General features: G+C 50.3%; 1 protein-coding gene across 1 annotated transcript in view; it reads right to left on the reverse strand.

The window, feature by feature from the left end:
• PKP2 (plakophilin 2) overlaps nt 1-20771 on the reverse strand; it is an 85121-nt gene that overhangs the window by 11401 nt on the left and 52949 nt on the right. The window contains exons 7-12 of the mRNA XM_074983796.1: nt 13621-13738; nt 11470-11631; nt 10777-10950; nt 9989-10142; nt 2810-2999; nt 1179-1266 (exon numbers count right to left, since the gene is read on the reverse strand). Coding sequence (XP_074839897.1) covers nt 1179-1266; nt 2810-2999; nt 9989-10142; nt 10777-10950; nt 11470-11631; nt 13621-13738 — 886 coding nt within the window. The remainder of the gene's footprint in view (nt 1-1178; nt 1267-2809; nt 3000-9988; nt 10143-10776; nt 10951-11469; nt 11632-13620; nt 13739-20771) is intronic.

The following is a 20771-nucleotide window of genomic DNA, read 5'->3' on the forward strand; positions in this document are numbered from 1 at the left end:
TACTTCCTGTACTTCGCAGAGCCAAGGAAGAGGCGGGAGTTGATGGCCGTTTCTACACATTCCACTTTTCCCCAAAGTGGCATGCTAATAAACAGCCTGGAAAATGCTAATGAGGCACGGATGTAAATTTCCGGTGCCTCATTAGCATACGGTCACATGATTCGGAGTCTGGAAGAATCATGTGACTGTATGCAAATTAGGCACTGAAAATTTGCATCCATGTCTCATTAGCATTTTCCAGGCTGTTTATTAGCGTGCTGCGTTTGGAAAAAGTGGCATGTGCAGAAACAGCTGATGTGTGTAGGGGTGTTCCTCTGCCTAAAGACTTTTAGAGACAATATGACAACACACACACTGCCCCCACCACACACAGTGTCGTGGTCTATCCCCCACCTCCATGCTCACTGTTACACACTCTCCCACTTCCAGCTCCGACACTCATAGTTAAAAAGTGGCTGGCAGTCTAGTAGGATGCCCATGGAATGATGGGATTGAGAAACCTGCCTCACAGGATGCTGTACCTACCCTGTGATGCATTGCAAACCCTTCTAAAAGCACCCTGAGGCCAGCTGCCCAGTGCAGTCCTCTCTGCATTGATGCAAGAGCTGCTAGTGTGGATGTGCTCAGCTGACACAAGGGGCACGATGCGGACATGCAAGAGCAGTTTAACTGAAGTGCTCTCTGTTTGTCAGCATAACATTTGTCAACAAAACTCTGAAGTGTAGACAAAGCCCTAGAAATGCACATATCCAAAACCTGGGCTTTAAACAAACAAACAAACAAACCCCACCACAACTCAACTTCTTTGAAGGTGGTGAGCCCTCTCGCCCTCCCCATTGCTTTTGTTGATATCTTATTCCCTCCCTGTCAAATTAGTTCAACAGCTGCAAAAACAAGCAACAGCACATGAACTCTAGCAGCACACAGGATGCCCAAAACAGAGACATTTTGAGTTCCCAGGGGGGTCTGAGGCAAAACCAGCAAAAAGACATCAAGTTAAGGTACAAATCTGCCCAGTGGGAGGCACACTATGGATTTGTTACTAGCAATGCAGAACTACTGGATGTCCAACGTGTGTTCTGCGTACAGAGTACTGCATACCATAAACTGCACAAAAGAACCCTCAAAGCTGTTTAATCGGAAGGCAGAGTCAGTGCTGACACTAACCCAGATCTTACCTTTTTGTAGGCACTGTGAAGTTCAGTATGGGACCATAACGAATACAGGAGGACTGAGGCAGCTTTGCTAGCTTTGCTGAGTGCATTACTGCAATTAAATAAATATAAAACATTTAAAATACCCATTCATCAACACAATGTGTGTTCAGACTTACAGACATGACTCTTATGACCAGTTCCCCTTAATTTCCTTGACAAGAATTGAGATCATGCTTTCAGGTCCTTAGTAAAGCTCACAACATCCTTATCACTTCAAGTAGCAAAGGGACTGCACCTATCTGCTTTAGCTATTAGTGATGATATTCCCAATGCAACAGTATGAACATTCTGCCTCTAAGGGGTAGTCATCAGTAGGGGCCATGACAATTGCTTGGTCCTGGGCAAAGTTCGCTGCTGGGGGAGAGGGGATTGGCTTTGCAATGGCAGAGGTGGCAGCCAGGAGCCCCCAGGACCTTCTTCATTACCAGGGCCCTGGGCAGTTGCCCAATATGCCTCCTCCTCGCCCCCCGCACCCCCTTGGTCGTCTTATATTCAGTAAGGGTGAATGAAGCACTCTGGGCCAATCAAAGGCCCCCTGTACGGGTAAAGCTTAATATTAAGGGCTAAAGCAGGCCTTTAGTTTATGGATGGTCCCGTGGAGGGTCCTTAAATGAATGTAATGTCACCCTTATGAGAGAAAGGCTGGCACAAAGAGAATGATTTGTACAAAAGACCAATCCTTCAACAGATCAATGTCCTATCATGAACCTCCACTGCTCACTCCTTCCAGGTGCTGATGGCATACATACATTGCACGGCTCTTTGTACAGATGTAAAAAGCATGTAAACAAGTGTGACGCCACTTAAATAAAGACCCACCTACATGCTACAGATATGTACCTCGCTGACAGAGCTCTCGACACACCCTAGCAGTGCCTTCCCTGCCTACACCACTATTTTAACTAGTGGAGTGTTCCACTGCCTTCCTGCTGCTGGAGTCTCTCCCTGCCCCAGGAGCTGCTGTAGTGTTCCCCATGGTACTTCCCTTGCCAGTAGAACTGTCGGCTTTCTTACTGTAAAAATCTAACACCCTTGTCCCACCCCACTCTTCACCAAGGTGCCATCCTCACTCCATACCCCCTCCCTCCCTCTGCCCTCCACACTCACTTTCCCCGGGCTGGAGCAGAGGATTGGGGTGTGGGAGGGGGTGAAGGCTACAGCTGGAGATGCAGGCTCTGGGGTGGAGAAAGAAATGAGGGGTTCCAGAGTCTCTTCACAAAGAGGTGCTCTGGTTGACAATGGACAAACCTGGCAACCCTCCCTGCCAGAACCTTTTACAGCTACATATACACCACAGGTGGACACAGCTTGCTTTTCATTGCTCTGTGTATTGGCACATACCCCTACATAACACCACTAAGAGTGTGCTGTGTAGACACAGCCATAGCATATCAGCTTTTGAGGAGCCACTTAAAAAGACAGAGTAGAGCAGATATAAGAAAGGGTTTCATTGTTTTAGCAAATGATGTTTGATTTGAGTCACATTGCAACTATTATTTAGACTGTCTATTCGTGAAGGTATATGCTTTCCAATGAATGCTGCTGCTCTTTTATCTTGGGGTGGGAGGGGAAGGAAATTTAAAATAGCTCACCTGTCACTCATGCTGATGCTTATTATCTTTGGTAGGCCATCTGTGTTTAGGAGAAGCCGTGCATTCTGGGAGCTGCTCCGGGTCAAGTTGTGCAAGGTGTAGCAGATGGAAGCTGTGGTCTCATTGGTAACCTCTGACACTGGGACAGAGTCAGGAAGTATGGAGACTAAATCTGGTAAGACATTTCTTGCTAGAGGGTGAAAGAGAAACAAAGAACTCAGTTACAAATGAACCATATGCTCCAACCCATCCAAGGTGGGGCTATTACACTAACCTTTAATTAATTCTTGTAATTATTATAAAAAAATTTTGCACTGACTGTGCAGTTGATGTTAGTGTAGCAATTCTAACCTGTGAGGTATATACTTTTGGGCCTGATCACATGAACTACAGAGTATGGTGAATTCCAATTCAAGACCCTGATTTAAGGAAGAATTTAAGAATGTGCATAAACCAGTACCAGTTCAGAAAAGCACCTAAGCATGGGCTAAACATTAAATGTGCTTAAAGTTACACAGGCGCTGAAGACACTCTGAGAAAAAGGATGCTTGAAACCAAATCCTGACTTGAGACCAAATCAGTGGGAGTTCTGGGTACTCAGCACTTCTCAAGAAATGTCCAGCAATACGCAGAATGGATACTTAACAATAGAATATACTCAAGATACTGAGTTAAATGCTGCACTGATCAAGTGAGTAAGGAGCCTTCTCTGTTTGCACTTCTAATCACATTTATTATGGTAGTCTCAGTTATTCTCAGTGACTAAGGGAGAATTAGGCCCCGCTTTCCTATGCGCTGAGCACACACAGAATAATAAATAGTCACTGCCCAAAAAGCTTTTGCTCTAAATGGACAAGAGACGCAGGATGGGGGAACAGGTAGAACACACAATTCTCCTGTGCCATGGGAAGAAAACTTGTGTAGCAGAATTGTATTGAAGGGAGGGAGCTCCCCCATCAACACAATCAAGCCAGCTTTACAATCGGTAGTAGATGCTTCCCACCGACAGAGTGCTGTGAACACTACACCACATTTGCCAGCAAAACTTATGGCACTCAGAGGGTGTGTTTGTTCACACTCCTGAGCAACAAAAGTTTTGCTAATGTAAGTGGTAGTGTGGACAAGGCTTTACACTATTCCCAGTGAGAAGAGGCTGCAATGAGCACATCTGCTGTGAAAATACAGTGACCTTGACAGCTAATGGCTGCACTCAAAGGCTGAAATATAGGGGCTAATTACAGCATGGTAAACCTGTGAGTGTGAATTACTTTTAACACAAGTCTAACCTCCCTCGTCCTAAATTCTTCCATTTAACTTCTTCTGAAAACACATGATGAGAAAAGAGAAGTTACTCACCGTAGTAACGATGGTTCTTCGAGATGTGTCCCCGTGGGTGCTCCACGATAGGTGTCGGGCTTGCCCCGGCGCCGCAGATCGGATCTTTCCAGCAGTTTCTGCCGGACCGCGCATGCGCCGGTGCACGCTGCTCCCCTGCGCGCTCCCGGCCACGTGCGCGATCCGGTCCCTGCCAGTTCCTTGACCAACCGCCTCGGATGCTCCTGAAAAACACCAAACAGAGATCTGAAGTGGGGAGGATGGGAGGGTGGTGGAGCACCCATGGGGACACATCTCGAAGAACCATCGTTACTATGGTGAGTAACTTCTCTTTCTTCCTCAAGTGTCCCCGTGGGTGCTCCACGATAGGTGACTACCCAGCAGTAACCCAAGAAAGGAGGTGGGTAATCGGGTTATGTGCAGCTTGCCCCCGAAAGGACCGCTGTCGAGAGGCGGGTATCGTCTTGGAATACCCGGTGTAGGGCATAATGCTTGGCGAAGGTGTTATAGGATAACCAGGTCGCCACTCTGCAAATGTCTTTTAGCGCGATGCCCTTGAAAAAGGCTGTTGATGCCGCCACCGCCCGGGTGGAATGAGCCCTAGGCGGGGCCAGTAAAGGAGTCTTTCGAAGTTCGTAGCACATCTTTATGCAGGACACAATGTGCTTCGAGACTCTCTGTGAAGAGAGACCCTCTCCTTTTGGTCTGGGAGCGAGAGAGACTAAGAGTCTGTCCGTTTTCCGGAAGGACTTAGTTCTGTCTATGTAGAAGGCCAACGCCCTCCTCACGTCCAGGAGGTGCAGGCATGCCTCCTTGCTGGAGCTGTGAGGCTTCGGGTAAAACGAGGGTAAAACTATAGGTTCGTTAAGGTGGAACTCTGAAGAAACTTTTGGAACAAAGGCCGGGTGCAGCCGTAAGGTTACCGCCTCCTTTGAGAATACTGTGCAGGGCGGCGTTGCCATAACTGCTGCGAGCTCGCTCACCCTGCGAGCTGACGTGATTGCAAGGAGGAAGGCTGTTTTTATCGTAAGGAGACGGAGGGAAACCGTGGCTAAGGGTTCAAAGGGTGGTCCCGTTAGCGTGCTGAGCACCAGGTCCAAGTTCCACAATGGTGGAAGCGGTTTCCGAGGGGGGTACAGGTTTAACAGCCCCTTCAGGAACCTGGTAACAGTAGGATGGGCAAACACCGTGGGCCCTTCTTCTTCATGCCGAAAAGCCGATATAGCAGCGAGATGGACCTTCAACGAGGATAGGGAGAGCCCGCTTCTCTTGAGGTCCAGTAAGTATTCTAGTATGACAGGTATAGGCACTTCAAGGGGAGCTAGCTGCTTGGCAGAACACCATGCAGTGAACTGAGTCCATTTCTGTTTGTAGGTCTTCCTGGTGGAGATCCTTCGGCTACTTTCCAGGACTTGTTGCACTCCCTCCGTACATGTACTTTCTAGGGAGCTAAGCCATGGATTAACCATGCTTGTAGGCACAGGCCTCGGGGGTGTGGATGCACCATGGACCCCTGGGCCTGTGTGAGCAGGTCCGGCGCTACCGGAAGGGGAAGCGGTGGACAATCCGACATGAGAAGAAGCAAGGGGAACCATTGCTGTCGATCCCATGTGGGGACCACTAGGATCATGCGGGCTCTCTCCCTCCTGGCTTTCTGCAGAACCTTGTGGATGAGCACCGTGGGGGGGAACGTGTAAAGCAGTGGGCCCTTCCACGAAATAGCGAACGTGTCCCCCAGGGACCCCCGCCCCAGTCCTGCCCTTGAGCAGTATTGGGGGCACTTCTTGTTGTGCTGAGTGGCAAACAGGTCTATCTGGGGAAACCCCCGTGCCTGAAAAATCGGTCGTAGCAGATCGGAGCGGATCTGCCACTCGTGTGTGAGTACGAAGTGCCTGCCCAGCTGGTCTGCCTTCACGTTGCGAGCACCTGGTAAGTACAAGGCTTTCAGCGTTATATTGTTGGCGATGCACCAGTTCCACAGCCGAACTGCTTCTGCACATAAGGCACGGGATCGAGCTCCGCCTTGTCGGTTTATATAAAACATGGTGGAGATATTGTCTGTATTGATCCCGACTACCTTGCCTTGTATGTGGTCTTAAAAGTGTTTGCAGGCGTTGAACACCGCTCTGAGCTCCAGAATATTTATATGCAGTGACTGTTCCGTAGGGGACCACAGTCCTTGCATCACCTTTTCGCCAATATGTGCTCCCCACCCTATGCGGGAGGTGTTGGTGGCGAGAAAAATAGAGATTTGTGGTTGGTGAAAGGGTGCCCCTGTTAGCATGTTCTTGGGGTTTACCCACCATTGCAGGGATCTGCGCACCTCTGTCGTGGGCGACACCACCCTGAGGACGGTATGGGATGCCGGCTTGTAAACACTCGCCAACCAATGTTGTAGGTTGCGCATATGCAATCTGGTGTTCTGTACCACGAACGTTGCTGCTGCCATGTGGCCGAGCAGCTGCAAGCACGTTAAAACCGGCACCGTGGGGCTGTATGTAATGACTTGTACCAGGGAACCGATAGCGCGAAAGCGAGCGTCAGGTAGATAAACTCTTGCTGTGATATAATTTATGCGTGCCCCTATGAACTCTATGTCCTGTGTGGGGTCGATCTTAGATTTCGCAAGGTTAATGACCAGGCCCAGCGAAGAAAACATGTTCGCTGTGACGCGTATCATGCGTAGTGCCTCCTCTTTCGAGGCCCCTTTCAGTAGGCAGTTGTCCAGGTATGGGAATATAAATACCCACTGTCTGTGCAGGTAGGCTGACACCACTGCCAGGGTCTTGGTAAAGACTCTGGGGGCCGAGGAGAGGCCGAACGGCAGAACCTTGTATTGGAAATGTTCTTTGCCGACCATAAACCGGAGAAAACGTCTGTGGGCCGGGTGGATCGTTATATGAAAATACGCATCTTGTAAGTCGAGGGCTGCAAACCAATCTCCATCGTCCAGTGCCGTGAGTATAGAGGCGACTGTGATCATCCGAAAGCGTTGTTTGCGCAAGTACCGGTTGAGGCCTCGAAGATCTAAGATGGGCCTCCAGCCTCCTGTTTTCTTCTCTGTGAGGAAGTATCGTGAATAAAACCCTTTCCCTTGAAGTCGCTCCGGCACTCTTTTGACTGCCCCTATAAGCATTAGGTGGTCCACCTCGTGCTTGAGTTTCGCCTCGTGGGAGGCATCCCTGAGATGAGGCCTGGGCGGAGGTCTTGGCGGTGGGAGCGACTGAAAGGGGATCATGTAACCCGTGGCTATGATCTCTAGTACCCACTTGTCTGTGGTGACCTTTTGCCATTGTGAGTGGAACGGTCGGAGGCGATGATGGAACGTTAATTGTGGATGACATTGCGTGATGGTAGTAATAGTGCAGTCCTCGATCTGTCTGTCAAACTTGTTGCCTTTGGGCCTGCCCCGAGGATGCACGGCCTTGTTGGGAACGTCTCCTGGGAGTTCTATACTGTTGTTGCTGTTGATGCCACCCTTGGTCGTAGCCCCGTTGGTACTGAGCACGCTGAGGCTGGTACGGGTATCGCCGTTGTTGAGGGTAATGCTTTTTCTTTCTGTATGGAGGGGTATAAATACGCAGGGTTCTGAGTGTACCTCTTGAGTCTTTACTGGAATGAAGGACCGAATCAGTTGACTCTGCAAACAACTTCTGCGTGTCGAAAGGGAGATCGACAATTTTTGCCTGAAGATCCCTCGGGATACCCGATGTCTGGAGCCAGGATTCCCTGCACATGACCACTGCCGTAGCCGTTGAGCGTGCCGCCGTGTCCGCTACGTCCAGGGCGATCTGGACTCCCGTCCTTGAGGCTGCATAGCCCTCTTGCACGATGGCCTTCAGCACCGGCTTCTTATCTTCTGGAAGCGAATCAATGAGAGAAGTAAGCCTGGAGTAATTGTCAAAGTTGTGGTTCGCTAGATGTGCTGCATAATTAGCCATTCTCAGCAGCAGGGTGGAGGAGGAGTATACCTTTCTGCCAAATAGCTCTAGCTTCTTGGCATCTCTGTCCGTTCCCCCCGCTTTGTACTGGGAAGTCTTCGATCTCTGCTGAGACGATTCTACCACCAGAGAATTTGGTTGTGGGTGACTAAACAGAAACTCCATGCCCTTCGCCGGGATGAAGTATTTCTTATCCGCCCTCTTGTTTATAGGTGGAGTGGAAGCCGGGTTCTGCCATATGGTGGTAGCAGACTCCATGATTGCTTCGTCGAGCGGGATAGTGATTTTGGACGAGGCCGGAGGCCTCAGGTTTTTGAGGAGCTTGTGGTGCTTCTCCTGCACCTCTGCTGTTTGGATGCCTTGCGTGAAAGCCACCCTTTTAAACAGCTCCTGAAACTGTCTGAGGTCGTCCGGGGGTGGGGGCAGCATCCCCGGGGGCCATAGCCTCGTCAGGGGAGGACAAGGAGGAACCACTAGGGTAGACCTCCCTTGAACTCTCAGGGTCCTGCTGCCGGTGGTACACCCTCTCACTAGAGGCTTGCGAGGGAAAATCTCAGGGTTTCAGAATCAGCTCCCCTTGAGACAGCTGTGTTTCCGTCCCCGTCCATGAGTGCCCACGGGGGCACTGGGCAGTCGAGGGGGACCTGCCCCTGGGTGTATGCCTGTGGTGTCTATGCCTGGCGTGATAAGGATGACCGTGGCAGCACGGGCACGGTTCCTGGGATGGAGACCTGGACCACTCTCGAGGTGTATATCCCCGATGTCTGGGGGAGCGAGATCGTCTGGACGATTGAGACAATGGTGAAACTGGTTCATGGTAGTACTCCAGAGGGTCAAATCCCAGAAAAGGCGAGGGTGGCCCGAGCCATGGTGAGGCTGGTTGGAGGAACGGGGAAGGAGGCTCTGGGCAGGCTGGGGGAGACCCATGTCTCCTGGTTGGTGTATGCAGCATAAGGGGAGGACTTGTTGAGAGCAGCCCTGCAGCCCTGTCTGGAGAAGGGCTGCGGTGCCGGGTTTTTGCTGCTGCCTTTCCCTTCCCCTGCGGGGCTGGCTCCGCCCCTCTCTGTGCCAGGGATCTCGGCCCCGCTGTTGGCGCTGCGCTCGGCACGCTCATCTGCGGTGCCGCGCGGGTGGTCTCCTCCGGTGCCTGCAGGCTACGTGCCTGTTGGCCCTGCACCATTGGTGCCGCGGGGGTCTGTGCCACTTGCGGCGGTGCCGCCGGTTCCGGCACTTGCCTGGCCGCCGCTCTGAATGCGTGGGCCAGCTGTTTAGTAATCAGCGGCTCAGCGTCTGCCATGTGTCCGCTCCTCCTCTCGTTTCTAAGACTTTCTACTTATATATATATATTATTATTATTATTATTATTATTTTTTTTTGCAATAAAGAAACAAACAATTTAACTAAGAACTCTGAAAGAGAACTCTAAAACTCTGAAAAAAAAAGACTCTAAATATGCTGACTCTGGCCGCAGCCTGAGCAGATTCCGTCTGCAGCTGATGGCGGTTAAGAAGGAACTGGCGGGGACCGGATCGCGCACGTGGCTGGGAGCGCGCAGGGGAGCGGCGCGCGCCGGTGCATGCGCGGTCCGGCAGAAACTGCTGGAAAGATCCGATCTGCGGCGCCGGGGCGAGCCCGACACCTATCGTGGAGCACCCACAGGGACACTCAAGGAAGAATACATAGTTTTGGTAAACAGAAAGAATCTGAGCTATGGTCCATACTTGGACAAAACCTACATGTTAGCCAATGGGAGCTCTACCCGAAAAAAGACTGCAAATGCCTGCCCCTAAGTCTGTTAAATGCACTAATCAACTCTGTTATTTTAAAACAAAAATAGAAGGAAAACTGAAAATTGAGAAGAGATGGCAGTAAAATCGAAAGAAAACCATAGCCCTTTGCTTACCTATTTCACTCTGCAGAGAGGCATTGCGACTCAAGTTCCTGAGCAGTGAGACAGCTGTCCTCCATACGCTCGGATTGCTCACATGCAGCATGTTTCGAATATTTGGAAGGCCATTTGCCTTCTGGACAACAGTATGAGCTGCTGAAAATGGCATCTGTCATAAAGCACACAACTGTAATAAGCCACTGTTACGGCTGGACTGCTGTATAAACAACCATTGCACTAAGTTATCTCATAGACCATTTTCAGGAATGCTTGAGATAAGAGCCCAGATCCTGAACTACATGGAAGCTGGGACAGGAGAGATGGATGATGCAATAGCAGCTTTAAACCCCTTTGCACCACCTCATCCTGGGATTGTTTGGAAACTTGGTGGCATACCCTAGTAAAGTGTCAGCTGATGCCACATTAAAAATACATTGCTGTGGGTGTGGCAGAGGAAGTACGCTGCTCCTTGAGGATCCTCACAGAGAAATAATTAGAAAAAATGTTTCACATCAATATTCTATACATCCATGTATTCAGGCCTGTCCCAACGAATTAGCCTGTTACACAGAAGGAGACATACAGAGAAGGAACAGCCCCTTAATGTGTTATGTAGAAAACAACCACAATTCTGAGCGTGGACCCCCTATATCCATATCCTAAGATTCCTTCTTATTGATCAATTGTGTGAACTTGCCATTTCAAGAGGTGGGGCCGGGGGAAAGGCTGTAAACATCTCACACTACAGTCCTAGTCTAATTTCTAACTTAAAGAAAAGAAAAACAAGAAAGAGGCTGACTTACAGGTCCATTGCCTGCTGTGAGGTTCTGGAGAGCACCCAAAGATGCTTCTTGGGTGAAGTTTCTTGTACTTTTTGCTATTAAGGAGAGATATATCCTAATAAGTGTGGAATGCCAGAGTGAGTCTACTCCTTTGGGATTGCTCTTTTCCTCCGGTAGCAGAGTATCTTGTTGCTTCTAAACATGTAAACAGATCAAACCTTTAGAACTGGAGAACTTACATGACCCAGAGCATTACAATCTAAAGCAGGTATTCTGCAACTGTAGCCTGATTTTGCTTTTATTTTTGCTAGCGTCAGTCAGGAGCAACCTCCTTCTCCATACCACCCTGGAAGTAAACAGAATTTAGTCAGTGTAAAACTGGTATAAGATCAGAATGAAGTTGACTGCTTGGCTCTTCCGATGCTCAGATATAACAAACTGCAATATGTTGTGGGGTCAAACAATGGCTTAAACAAAGGAAAGAATTTAAAAATAGTGGGACATCAGATGCTGTAATACTAAGAGCAGGGGCGCACAAACTGACATGCTTCTAGTGAAGTATTACTCATTTCAAAATGAGTTTGGTTGCCTCACACTGACAGACAGGTTATTAACTGTGAAGGACCCCAGGTGTATTGCAGCTAACATCAGACCACTGTTCGGCAGCATCCACCCCAGAACTAACAATTGAAAGCATAGTAATTCACACATTACCACTTTCACTTCCCTGCTGCGTGTTCCAAAGCACCCCATCCTTTCACTGATGGTAGAAGAATTTCTTCTTTGCAGATAAATGTTCTGGGTGTAACTGCTAGGCAGCTCTGACTCTAGCTGGTAGGAAAGGTTGTGCAGAATGCACACACAGTTCTCTGTGGCCTAAAATAATGGAGAAGTAAAACTCATTATAACTCTTTGAATTTGCTCAAGACACAATACAGATAAGGGAAGAATGTTTGATTCAGGATCTCACATGGCCAACCTTTGCATTTCTAGTCACCTATAGAAGAACGTAAGAAGGGCCATCATGGGTCAGACCAAAGGTCCATCTAGCCCAGCATCCTGTCTTCTGACAGTGGCCAATGCTAGACGTCCAAGCGGGAATGAACAGAACAGGTCATCATCAACTGATCCACCCCGTCATCCACTTCCAGCTTCTGGCAAACAGTGGCTAGGAACAGCATCACTGCCCATCCTGGCCACTAGCCATCAATGGACCTATTTACCATGAATTTATCTAGCTCTTTTTTATAGCTCTGTTATAGTTTTAGCCTTCACAACATCCTCTCTTAGACAAAGAATTAATGGGCGTAAAACAGACATAAAAACACTCCTGATTCACAAACCTGTCAGCCAGCACTTTAATGGAGTGGGCCATTCTGTTAATGACCTGAAAGTCTGTGTTTTACTGAAAAGGAACTTTCACAGCCGTTTGGAAAGAGAGGCTGTTGAACTCTCTTTTATATTCAAATTCGACACAGTAACACATGGTTTGAAACAGGATGACAATTATCTGTATCATTTTAAGGACTCTTCTACATACTTTGCTTTATCTAATTCTTGACACCCCCCGCAGCCCGTTCTGCCCCTCTGCTCTCTGATTTGCTCACCTTCACACTAATTCTTCTGATTTGCCAACCTTGGTTACTATTTTTTGTTCTCTGTGCCTTAAATATGGAGTCTGTTCTGGTATGGCTATGGTCTGAAGAAGTGGGTCTGACCCACAAAAGCTCATCACCTAATACATTATTTTGTTAGTATTTAAAGTGCTACTGGACTGCTTTTTTGTTTTGATAGCATATAGACTAGCATGGCTTTCTCTGTGTTAATACTCAACATCCTCTGGCAAGGAGTTCCACAGGCCTACTGCGCACTGCATGAAGAACTTCCTTTTGTTTGTTTTAAACCTGTTACTAATTAATTTCATTTGGTGACCCCTAGTTCTTGGGTTATGGGAAGGAGTAAATAACTCTTTTTTATTCATTTTCTCCACATCAGTCATGATTTTATAGACCTCTATCATACTTCCCCTGCCCCTTAGTCATCCCTTTTCCAAATTGAAAAGTCCTATTTTTATTAATCTCGCCTCATACGGCAGCAGCTCCATAATCATAATCATTTTCTTGCCCATTTTCTGTACCTTTTCCAGTGCCAATACGGTACAAGCTTTATCATCCATCACCCCTGAGGATGCTGGATAATAAAATATGCCATTTATTTTAGATGTAGCCAGAAGCTCTGCTCCTCTGCCCTTGTGCAGCTGATCCTGGGCAGCTGGCTTTGCCCTGCCAGCCCTGGCGTGAGGCTGGCCCACTCTGCATGCTGGTTATCCAAATGCGCCAGTTATCTGAATGCTGACTAACTGTGCTTTTACCCTGTATCTTTTTTGTCATGAAGTGACCACAGCGGTAGGTAGTAGTCAAGATGTGGGCATATCATGGATTTCTATAAAGGCAATAAAATATTCTCTGTCTTATTCTCTACCCCTTTCTTAATGAGTGAAGAGCTAGACAATAGTAATTAGGCCACCAGAGTGCTTTTGAAAACCCCACTGGGTACCTCTCTACTTCTTTAGGTTTCTAAATATGTTTAAAAGTCTAGCTCTAAATCATTTGAAGACTATAGGGTGTTTTATTATATTCACTTAACCATTTCAAAAAAATTTACTACATGTGTTATCCTCACAGGACACAATGACAAATCGCCCCCTGAAAGGGTCTTATCTGACATTTCATCTCTGCCAAGGGAAAATGTCGTAGTTCATTCACTATCATTTCTGCATAGCTCCAAGAATTGAACGGTGGTTTTTGGTGGTTTTTTTCCTCCCACTTAGTCCAGGTGCAGAACCCTTTCATTCTGAAGAGATACCTTGTCATCAGGCTTGTGGTCTGCAGTGGTTCCTTGGATGTAATACACGAGAGAATCGATCAATCCATCGCATTCTCTCATCTTTTTCCTTCCTTCTGGGCCAGAGGAACTCAGGTTTCTGTCCAGAAAGGAATAAGTTGTTCAGCAGAGATTTATTCATAGGGTCTGTTCCTGGTTTCCCTCCTACCTTTTGATTCAACAGCAGAAAAGATATTGAAGTTGCAGGGCTACAACTTGACTCCTCTGCTGGGTGTCACCAACAGCAGGTAATCAAAAAGTCACCAAGTAACAAAACATGCTGCCAATTAAAGTTGTCTTTGTAAAACCCTGGAACTATTCCCAGAAAATTTTACCTATTGTAGAGCAGCGGTGAGCAAACTTCTTACGTTCTGCCCCACTTTTTGTCCCCACAATTAGCAGCCCCACCCAACCTGTCTGGGAGCAAACAGTGGTCTCCCAGAAGCGAAGTGCCACGAGCACTAAAAGTATGTCTCCCCTTCTGGCCCTGCTGCTCCCCTGCTGCTGGTGTGGCTGCCCGACATCCCTGGGTACACGCTTCGTCCCCTCCTTGTTGCTAGTGTGGCTGCCCTGTGCCAAGTGACATGTTGTGCTCCCATGGCAACAGTGGTGGCAGAGGCTGCGGGAGCCAGGGGGAGACAGCGGAGGCAGAGACAGCTGGGGGGAGACAGCGGAGGCTGGCTGCAGGGGAGCTAGCAGAGGCTGCGAGGTTGGGGGTGGGAGGGTGGAGGCCGATCATGCTGCACCCCCTGCTTATGAAATTTCATGCCCTCTCTGGAGGGGGCATGCCCCCTACTTTGTGCAACTCGGCTGTAGGCGGCCAGGTGAGTCTGTTTGTATAGCATAAGACCTGTGTCAAACCTCTGCCCCGAAGTTGAACAAATCCCTTCTGAAAAATCACAGTTGGGCAGACATTTTCCATTATTTAATTTCTATGTGCCACTGAGATTTCTAGTACAGCTCAGGACTGTAAGCAGATGTGTCAAAATATTGATGGAAAGATTATTTGCAGATTTCTGCCAAAGTATGGCAATCCCCACGTCTGGAAAAGCATCCACACTTTGGGGCAATTATGTAAACCAATTCAACCTTCCAAACCATGCCACTGATCTAATGGTTACATATGATAAGAAGTGCTGCAGTATCTGAATAGTAGTTATAGAACTTAGATGTTAAATAATAGAAGATCAGCTTTCTCCATACCTTGCATTCTAAGTACTTATTCTTTAATTCCATAAATTACCATGAAATACGTCCACGCTTCATCACCTCATTGTAATTTAAAGTCTTCATTATGAGGCCAAATTCAAGAAGTTTTTCTAAAATTTGTTAAAAATCCTTATCATATAGCACCTCAATAGAGATTAAGATTCCCTCTTGGACACTACAATCTAGCAACAGAATTTATTAAGCTGATTTAAGAAACCTATAGAATTGAATAGAGAATTGTACAAAGTATTCAAATACTTTTGGCTTCATGCTTATTTATACTGTCATTTTTATGTGTTTCTACAACACTAATGCAAAGGGTACCAAGCTGGTTGGTATCTAGGTGCTCCTGCTATATAAGTTGTAAACAATTTGCTACGTCTACACTAGCACACGACGTCGAAGTAGCCTATTTCGACGTAAGAACATTGAAATAGGCTACTTCAACACGTATCGTCTACACGTCCTCCAGGGCTGGTGCCGTCAACGTTTAACATTGAAGTAGCGACGGGGAACGTTGAAGGGAGCCACCCCAGAAGGAAACGCGGAGCGTCCACACGCACAAGCGCTCCCCGTCGAAATAAGGGACCAGGAAAGCCTGTGGACCAGATCACGGGCTGGACTAGCCCTTCCGGGGCAACAGCAAGCCCCTCCCAGACACACCCAGCCTGCACAACACGAGGTCTGCAGAGCGCTAGCCACACTCTCGCAAACGGACGCACAGCAGCTATGGACTCCCAGCAGCAGCAGCTGGAAGCCTTCCACGTAGTCACCCAGGGAGCAAGCGCCCTGCTAGGTGCCGCACGGGAGGCCACCCAGCAGCTCCTGGCAGAGGAGCCCTCCCAGAGGGCAGATGGGGACACTCCTGAACACCAGGCTCCCCTCTTGCTCCCCCGCTGGGTGCTCCACCACCTCTGGCGACACCCCACCAGCTCCGAGTGGTGGGAGCAGCTGGTCATGGGGGAGTGGGACGACGACCAGTGGCGGCAGAACTTACGCATGTGCTGAGAGACCTTCCTGGAGCTCTGCCAGTGGCTCACCCCCACACTGAAGCACCACGACACCCAAATGCGGCGCGCCCTCCCCATGGAGAAGAGGGTCGCAATAGCTGTCTTGAAGCTGGACACTCCAGACAGCTACCGCTCCGTGGGACACCAGTTTGGTGTGGGAAAGGCCACGGTCGGTGCCGTCATCATGGAGGTAAGGAGGCCTGGGCAAGCACCCAGTGGGGTGGGTGGGGGGATGGAGAGGGAAGGGTGCCGGGGAGGGAGGGGCTGGGTGTGGGGTTGAGGAGGAAGGGATGCTGAGGAGGGAGGGGCTGGGTGTGGAGCTGGGGAGGGAGGGGAGCCGGGAGGGAGGGGCTGGGCAGGGGGTATAAGGGAAGGGGCCTGGGGCACCCTGCACACTTTCATGGGCGCTTGTGTTTCCTCCCCACAGGTTGTCCATGTGCTCAATGCCATGCTGCTCCAGAGGGTCGTCCGACTCGGGGACCTGGACGCAGCTGTTGCCTGATTTGCCACCGTGGGGTTCCCGAACTGCTTCCGTGTCCTGGACCACAGCGGGGCAAGATACTTCAACCATAGGGGCTATCGCTCCGTGGTCCTGCAGGCCATGGTGGACAGCCAGGGCCACTTCCAGGATGTCTGCGTGGGCTGGCCCAGCTGCACAAACGATGCCCGCGTCTTCTGGAACTCGGGCCTGTGCCGCTGGCTGGGGGCAGGGACCTACATCCCCCAGAGGGAGATCCCTCTGGGGGACACCACCATGCCCCTCTGCCTCGTGGCGGATGCAGCCTACCCGCTCCAGCCCTGGCTCATGCACTCATACACTGGCCACCTCAATGCCAGCCAGGAGCGGTTCAACGCCCACCTGAACCACGCCCGCCAGGTGGTGGAGAAGACCTTCGGCTGCCTGAAGGGCCGCAGGTGGTGCCTCCTTGCCTGCCTGGACGTCAGCCTTCAGAAATCCCCCAGGTTGTGGGCGCATGCTGCACGCTCCACAACACTGTCGAGAGCAAGGGGGAGGCCTTCATCCAGGGATGGGTGCGACGTCAGCACGGGCTTCCCCCAGCCGGCCACCATACCCAATTGCCAGGCCCACCGCGAGGGGACATGGGTCTGCGAGGCCCTGCAGGCCCATTTTGATCAGGGAGACCCCTGAGCACCTCCCTTGGCCTTCCCCGAAGGGCCCCGCACACACCGCCCGCACACCGCGCCCCCCCAACAAGCACACATCTCAGGTTCTTTGGAAAATAAAACTGTGAATTACTGAAAACTGGTAACTGTGTTATGTGCACAACCAATATGCAAAGGAGAACAGCTATATACAAGGGGAAAAACTATACACAAGGGGGACAACTATATACAAATGGGGGCCCAGCGGATGGCTCGGCTGACAGCCCATCAGTCTGGGGTGGGTGTAGAGGGGTACGCCCCCGCCTTCTGCAGTCCCCGGCACGGCTGGCTGCGGGCCAGGAGAACCAGCAGGTACGGCTGGGATGCCTCCATCAGCTGGTCTTCAGCTCCAGTGGCCTCCGGTCTGGGGGGGCTCGCAGGCAGCATGGCAGGTGGCACAGCAGGTGGGGCGGCAGGAGGCGCGGCAGGTAGGGTGGCGGGGGGGCATCGGGTGGAGGGGCAGGGAGGGCAGCATGGGGGGCAGCGCGAGGCAGGAGCCGGGCAACAGCCTCCCGGATCGACCCGGCTATGTCCCAGAATACCCCCATGAATTCCTGCCACGCCACCCAGCGCCAGGTGGACTCCTCCCGACCGAACCGGTGTCTCTCCTTGGCCACCTCCACCTGCCGCTGGAGAGCTACCAGGAGCTGGGAGTCCATGGGGGTCATCCCCTGGGTCCGTCGGTGACATGACCATCCCGCCGGCCTTGGGGGTGTCCCTGGGCGCTGGTGGTGGCTGACCTCTGATGGGCTCTCAGGGACCACAGAGGGTGCCTGGCTGCCTTGGGCCTTGGATGGTGCAGCTGCAGAGAGGGAGGTGAAGGCGGTTAGTACTATGCCCTGGCCCGTGGCCCATTCCTCCCGCCACCCTTGGGTGCTGGGTCTCTGTCCCTGTTGGTGGGTGTGATGTCCCTGTTGGGTGTCACCATTGCATGGTCCCCCTGCCCTCGGGGTTAGGGCACAGTGCTGTCCGTGCAGGTGCTGGCAGGTGCTGATGGACATGCCGCCATGCTCAGACCATGCTGGGGCTGAGCAGTTGCAGGTTGGGGTCCGCTGGGGGTGTGTGATGCTCCCGGTCATGTCTGGTGCCCCCACCCCATGGCCTGGAGGTGTGTGCCCTGTGGGGTACGTACCTGACTGTCTATTGTCGTGGTTGGGGAAACCCCGGTGGGCAGACGCCTGGCTGGTGCTCCGGAAGGGGAGGTCTATGAGGAGCCCCCATCCTCGCTGCTGGACCCCTCCTCTGCCGCCCCGAGGGGGGCCTCCTCGGGTGGGCCCTGGGGTGCGGGGCTGGCCTCTGGGCCAGACTCCGGCTCCGAGGCCTGCTGGGGCTCATCGGCTGTGGTGTCAAGAGCGGCCATGTGGGAGGAGGTGTCCTGGGGGCCCAGGACAGCCCTGAGCTCCCTGTAATAGGGGCAAGCAGCGGGGGCGGCTCCAGACTGGCTGGCCAAGTCCCGGGCTCGGGTGTAACCCTGCCGCAACTCCTTCACTTTGCTCCGGATGTGATCCGGAGTGCGGGCAGCGTGACCCCGGGTGGCCAGGCTTCCGCATTCTGCCGCTTGCTCCCCATCATGTGGAGCACCTCCTCCTCACCCCAGAGCCCCAGCAGGTCTCGGAGCTCGGCCTCCAACCAGGAAAGGCCTCGCCTCTTTTTGGTCCCCCGTTTGGCTGCTGGGGGGGCCTAGCTCCCCTCAGGGGGGAGCCTTGGGGGTGCTCTGGGGGCTGGCTGGATGCCATGGTGCTGGTTGGCATGTTTAAGAACATAAGAACATAAGAACATAAGAACGGCCATACTGGGTCAGACCAAAGGTCCATCAAGCCCAGCATCCCATCTGCCGACGGTGGCCAATGCCAGGTGCCCCAGAGAAGGAGAACAGAAGACAATGATCAAGTGATTCATCTCCTGCCATCCATCTCCTGCCCTTGTTATGAAGGCTAGGGCACCATACTTTATCCCTGGCTAATAGCCATTTATGGACCTAACCTGCAAAAATTTATCAAGCTCTTTTTTAAACCCTAATAGAGTCCTGGCCTTCACAGCCTCCTCGGGCAAGGAGTTCCACAGGTTGACTGTGCGCTGTGTGAAGAAAAATTTCCTTTTATTAGTTTTGAACCTACTACCCATCAATTTCATTTGGTGTCCCCTAGTTCTTGTATTATGGGAAAAGGTAAATAATTTTTCTATATTCACTTTCTCCACACCATTCATGATTTTATATACCTCTATCATATCGCCCCTCAATCGCCTTTTTTCCAAACTGAAAAGTCCCAGTCTCTCTAGCCTCTCCCCATATGGGACCCTTTCCAAGCCCCTAATCATCTTAGTCGCCCTTTTCTGAACCTTTTCTAATGTCAATATATCTTTTTTGAGGTGAGGAGACCACATCTGCACGCAGTACTCGAGATGTGGGCGTACCATAGTTTTATATAGGGGAAGTATGATATCTTTTGTCTTATTAACGATCCCTTTTTTAATAATGCCTAACATCCTATTTGCCTTACTAACTGCCGCTGCACACTGCGTGGATGTCTTCAGAGAACTATCCACTATAACTCCAAGATCCGTTTCCTGATCTGTCGTAGCTAAATTTGACCCCATCATGTAGTACGTGTAATTTGGGTTATTTTTTCCAACATGCATTACCTTACACTTACCCACATTAAATTTCATTTGCCATTTTGCTGCCCAATCACTCAGTTTGCTGCCCAATCACTCACTTATGTTCTTATGTTCTTATATCTCAAACCCCCAGCTGATGGCCGCCATGGAGGACCCCACTATTTTGAAGTAGCAGGACGCAGATCGTCTACACACGCCCTACCTCGATGTTGAATGTTGAAGTAGGGCACTATTCCCATCTTCAGATAGGAATAGCGATTTCAACGTCTTGCCACCTAATGTCAATTTCAATGTCGAAATAGCGCATGGCACGTGTAGACATCATGTGTGCTATTTCGACGTTGTGCCGGCTACTTTGAAGTAGCCAGATAGTGTAGACACACCCATCATGTTAGCACTTTTCCACAAAGGCTGTAAGGAATCAGTGGATCCTTTGGAGCTGAACTACAATGGGGAGTTTGAGCTTCAAATTTGACTTTCAGAGTTAATTTCCATACTGTATTTCCTCCTTCCCCAGCCTCCTTCTCCTCTTCTTAGGGTCTGAAAGCAGAGACCCAGGATGGTGGGGCAGCCCATATTCTCTTTTTCTTGTTTTTTTGTTTTTTTCTGGTGGCCCAGACATTTTCAGATTGGTATCTCAGCTATTTGTTCTGGGACAATGAACTTTTTCCCTCCATTTTTGTGACTGCCCTGCCCTTCACCTTATTTGATGAGCAGTGGTGAACCAGAGATTAATTCTGTGGCAGACGCAATTTCCCAAACTTTGTGAGTGCTCAAGGGAAGCCCAGAGCTCCTGTGAGTGTAAGGAGAGCTCAGCAAAGGAGGAAGAAGGGCCAGAACTTGTTTACAGCAGAAGTGATAGGAAGCGGGTCTTTGCCCATGAAAGCTTAGGCTCCAAAATATCTTAGTCTATAAGGTGCCACAGGACTTCTTGTTGTTTTTGAGTGATAGGAATATGACAAGAGGGAATACGAAATGGGCCTTCCCTTCAGCAGCAATTTTGTCTCACCTCTTTCTTGGAATGAGGAGTTAGGCAATGTTCTTTACAAGATGAGCACTGGGGCCGTCACCTAGGAGAGACTCAAATGCTGCCAAGCTGATTAACAGCATCAACAGCCGGCAGCATGTGTT

This window comes from Carettochelys insculpta, chromosome 1 (genome assembly GCF_033958435.1).
Source record: "Carettochelys insculpta isolate YL-2023 chromosome 1, ASM3395843v1, whole genome shotgun sequence".
Taxonomy (NCBI): domain Eukaryota; kingdom Metazoa; phylum Chordata; order Testudines; family Carettochelyidae; genus Carettochelys; species Carettochelys insculpta.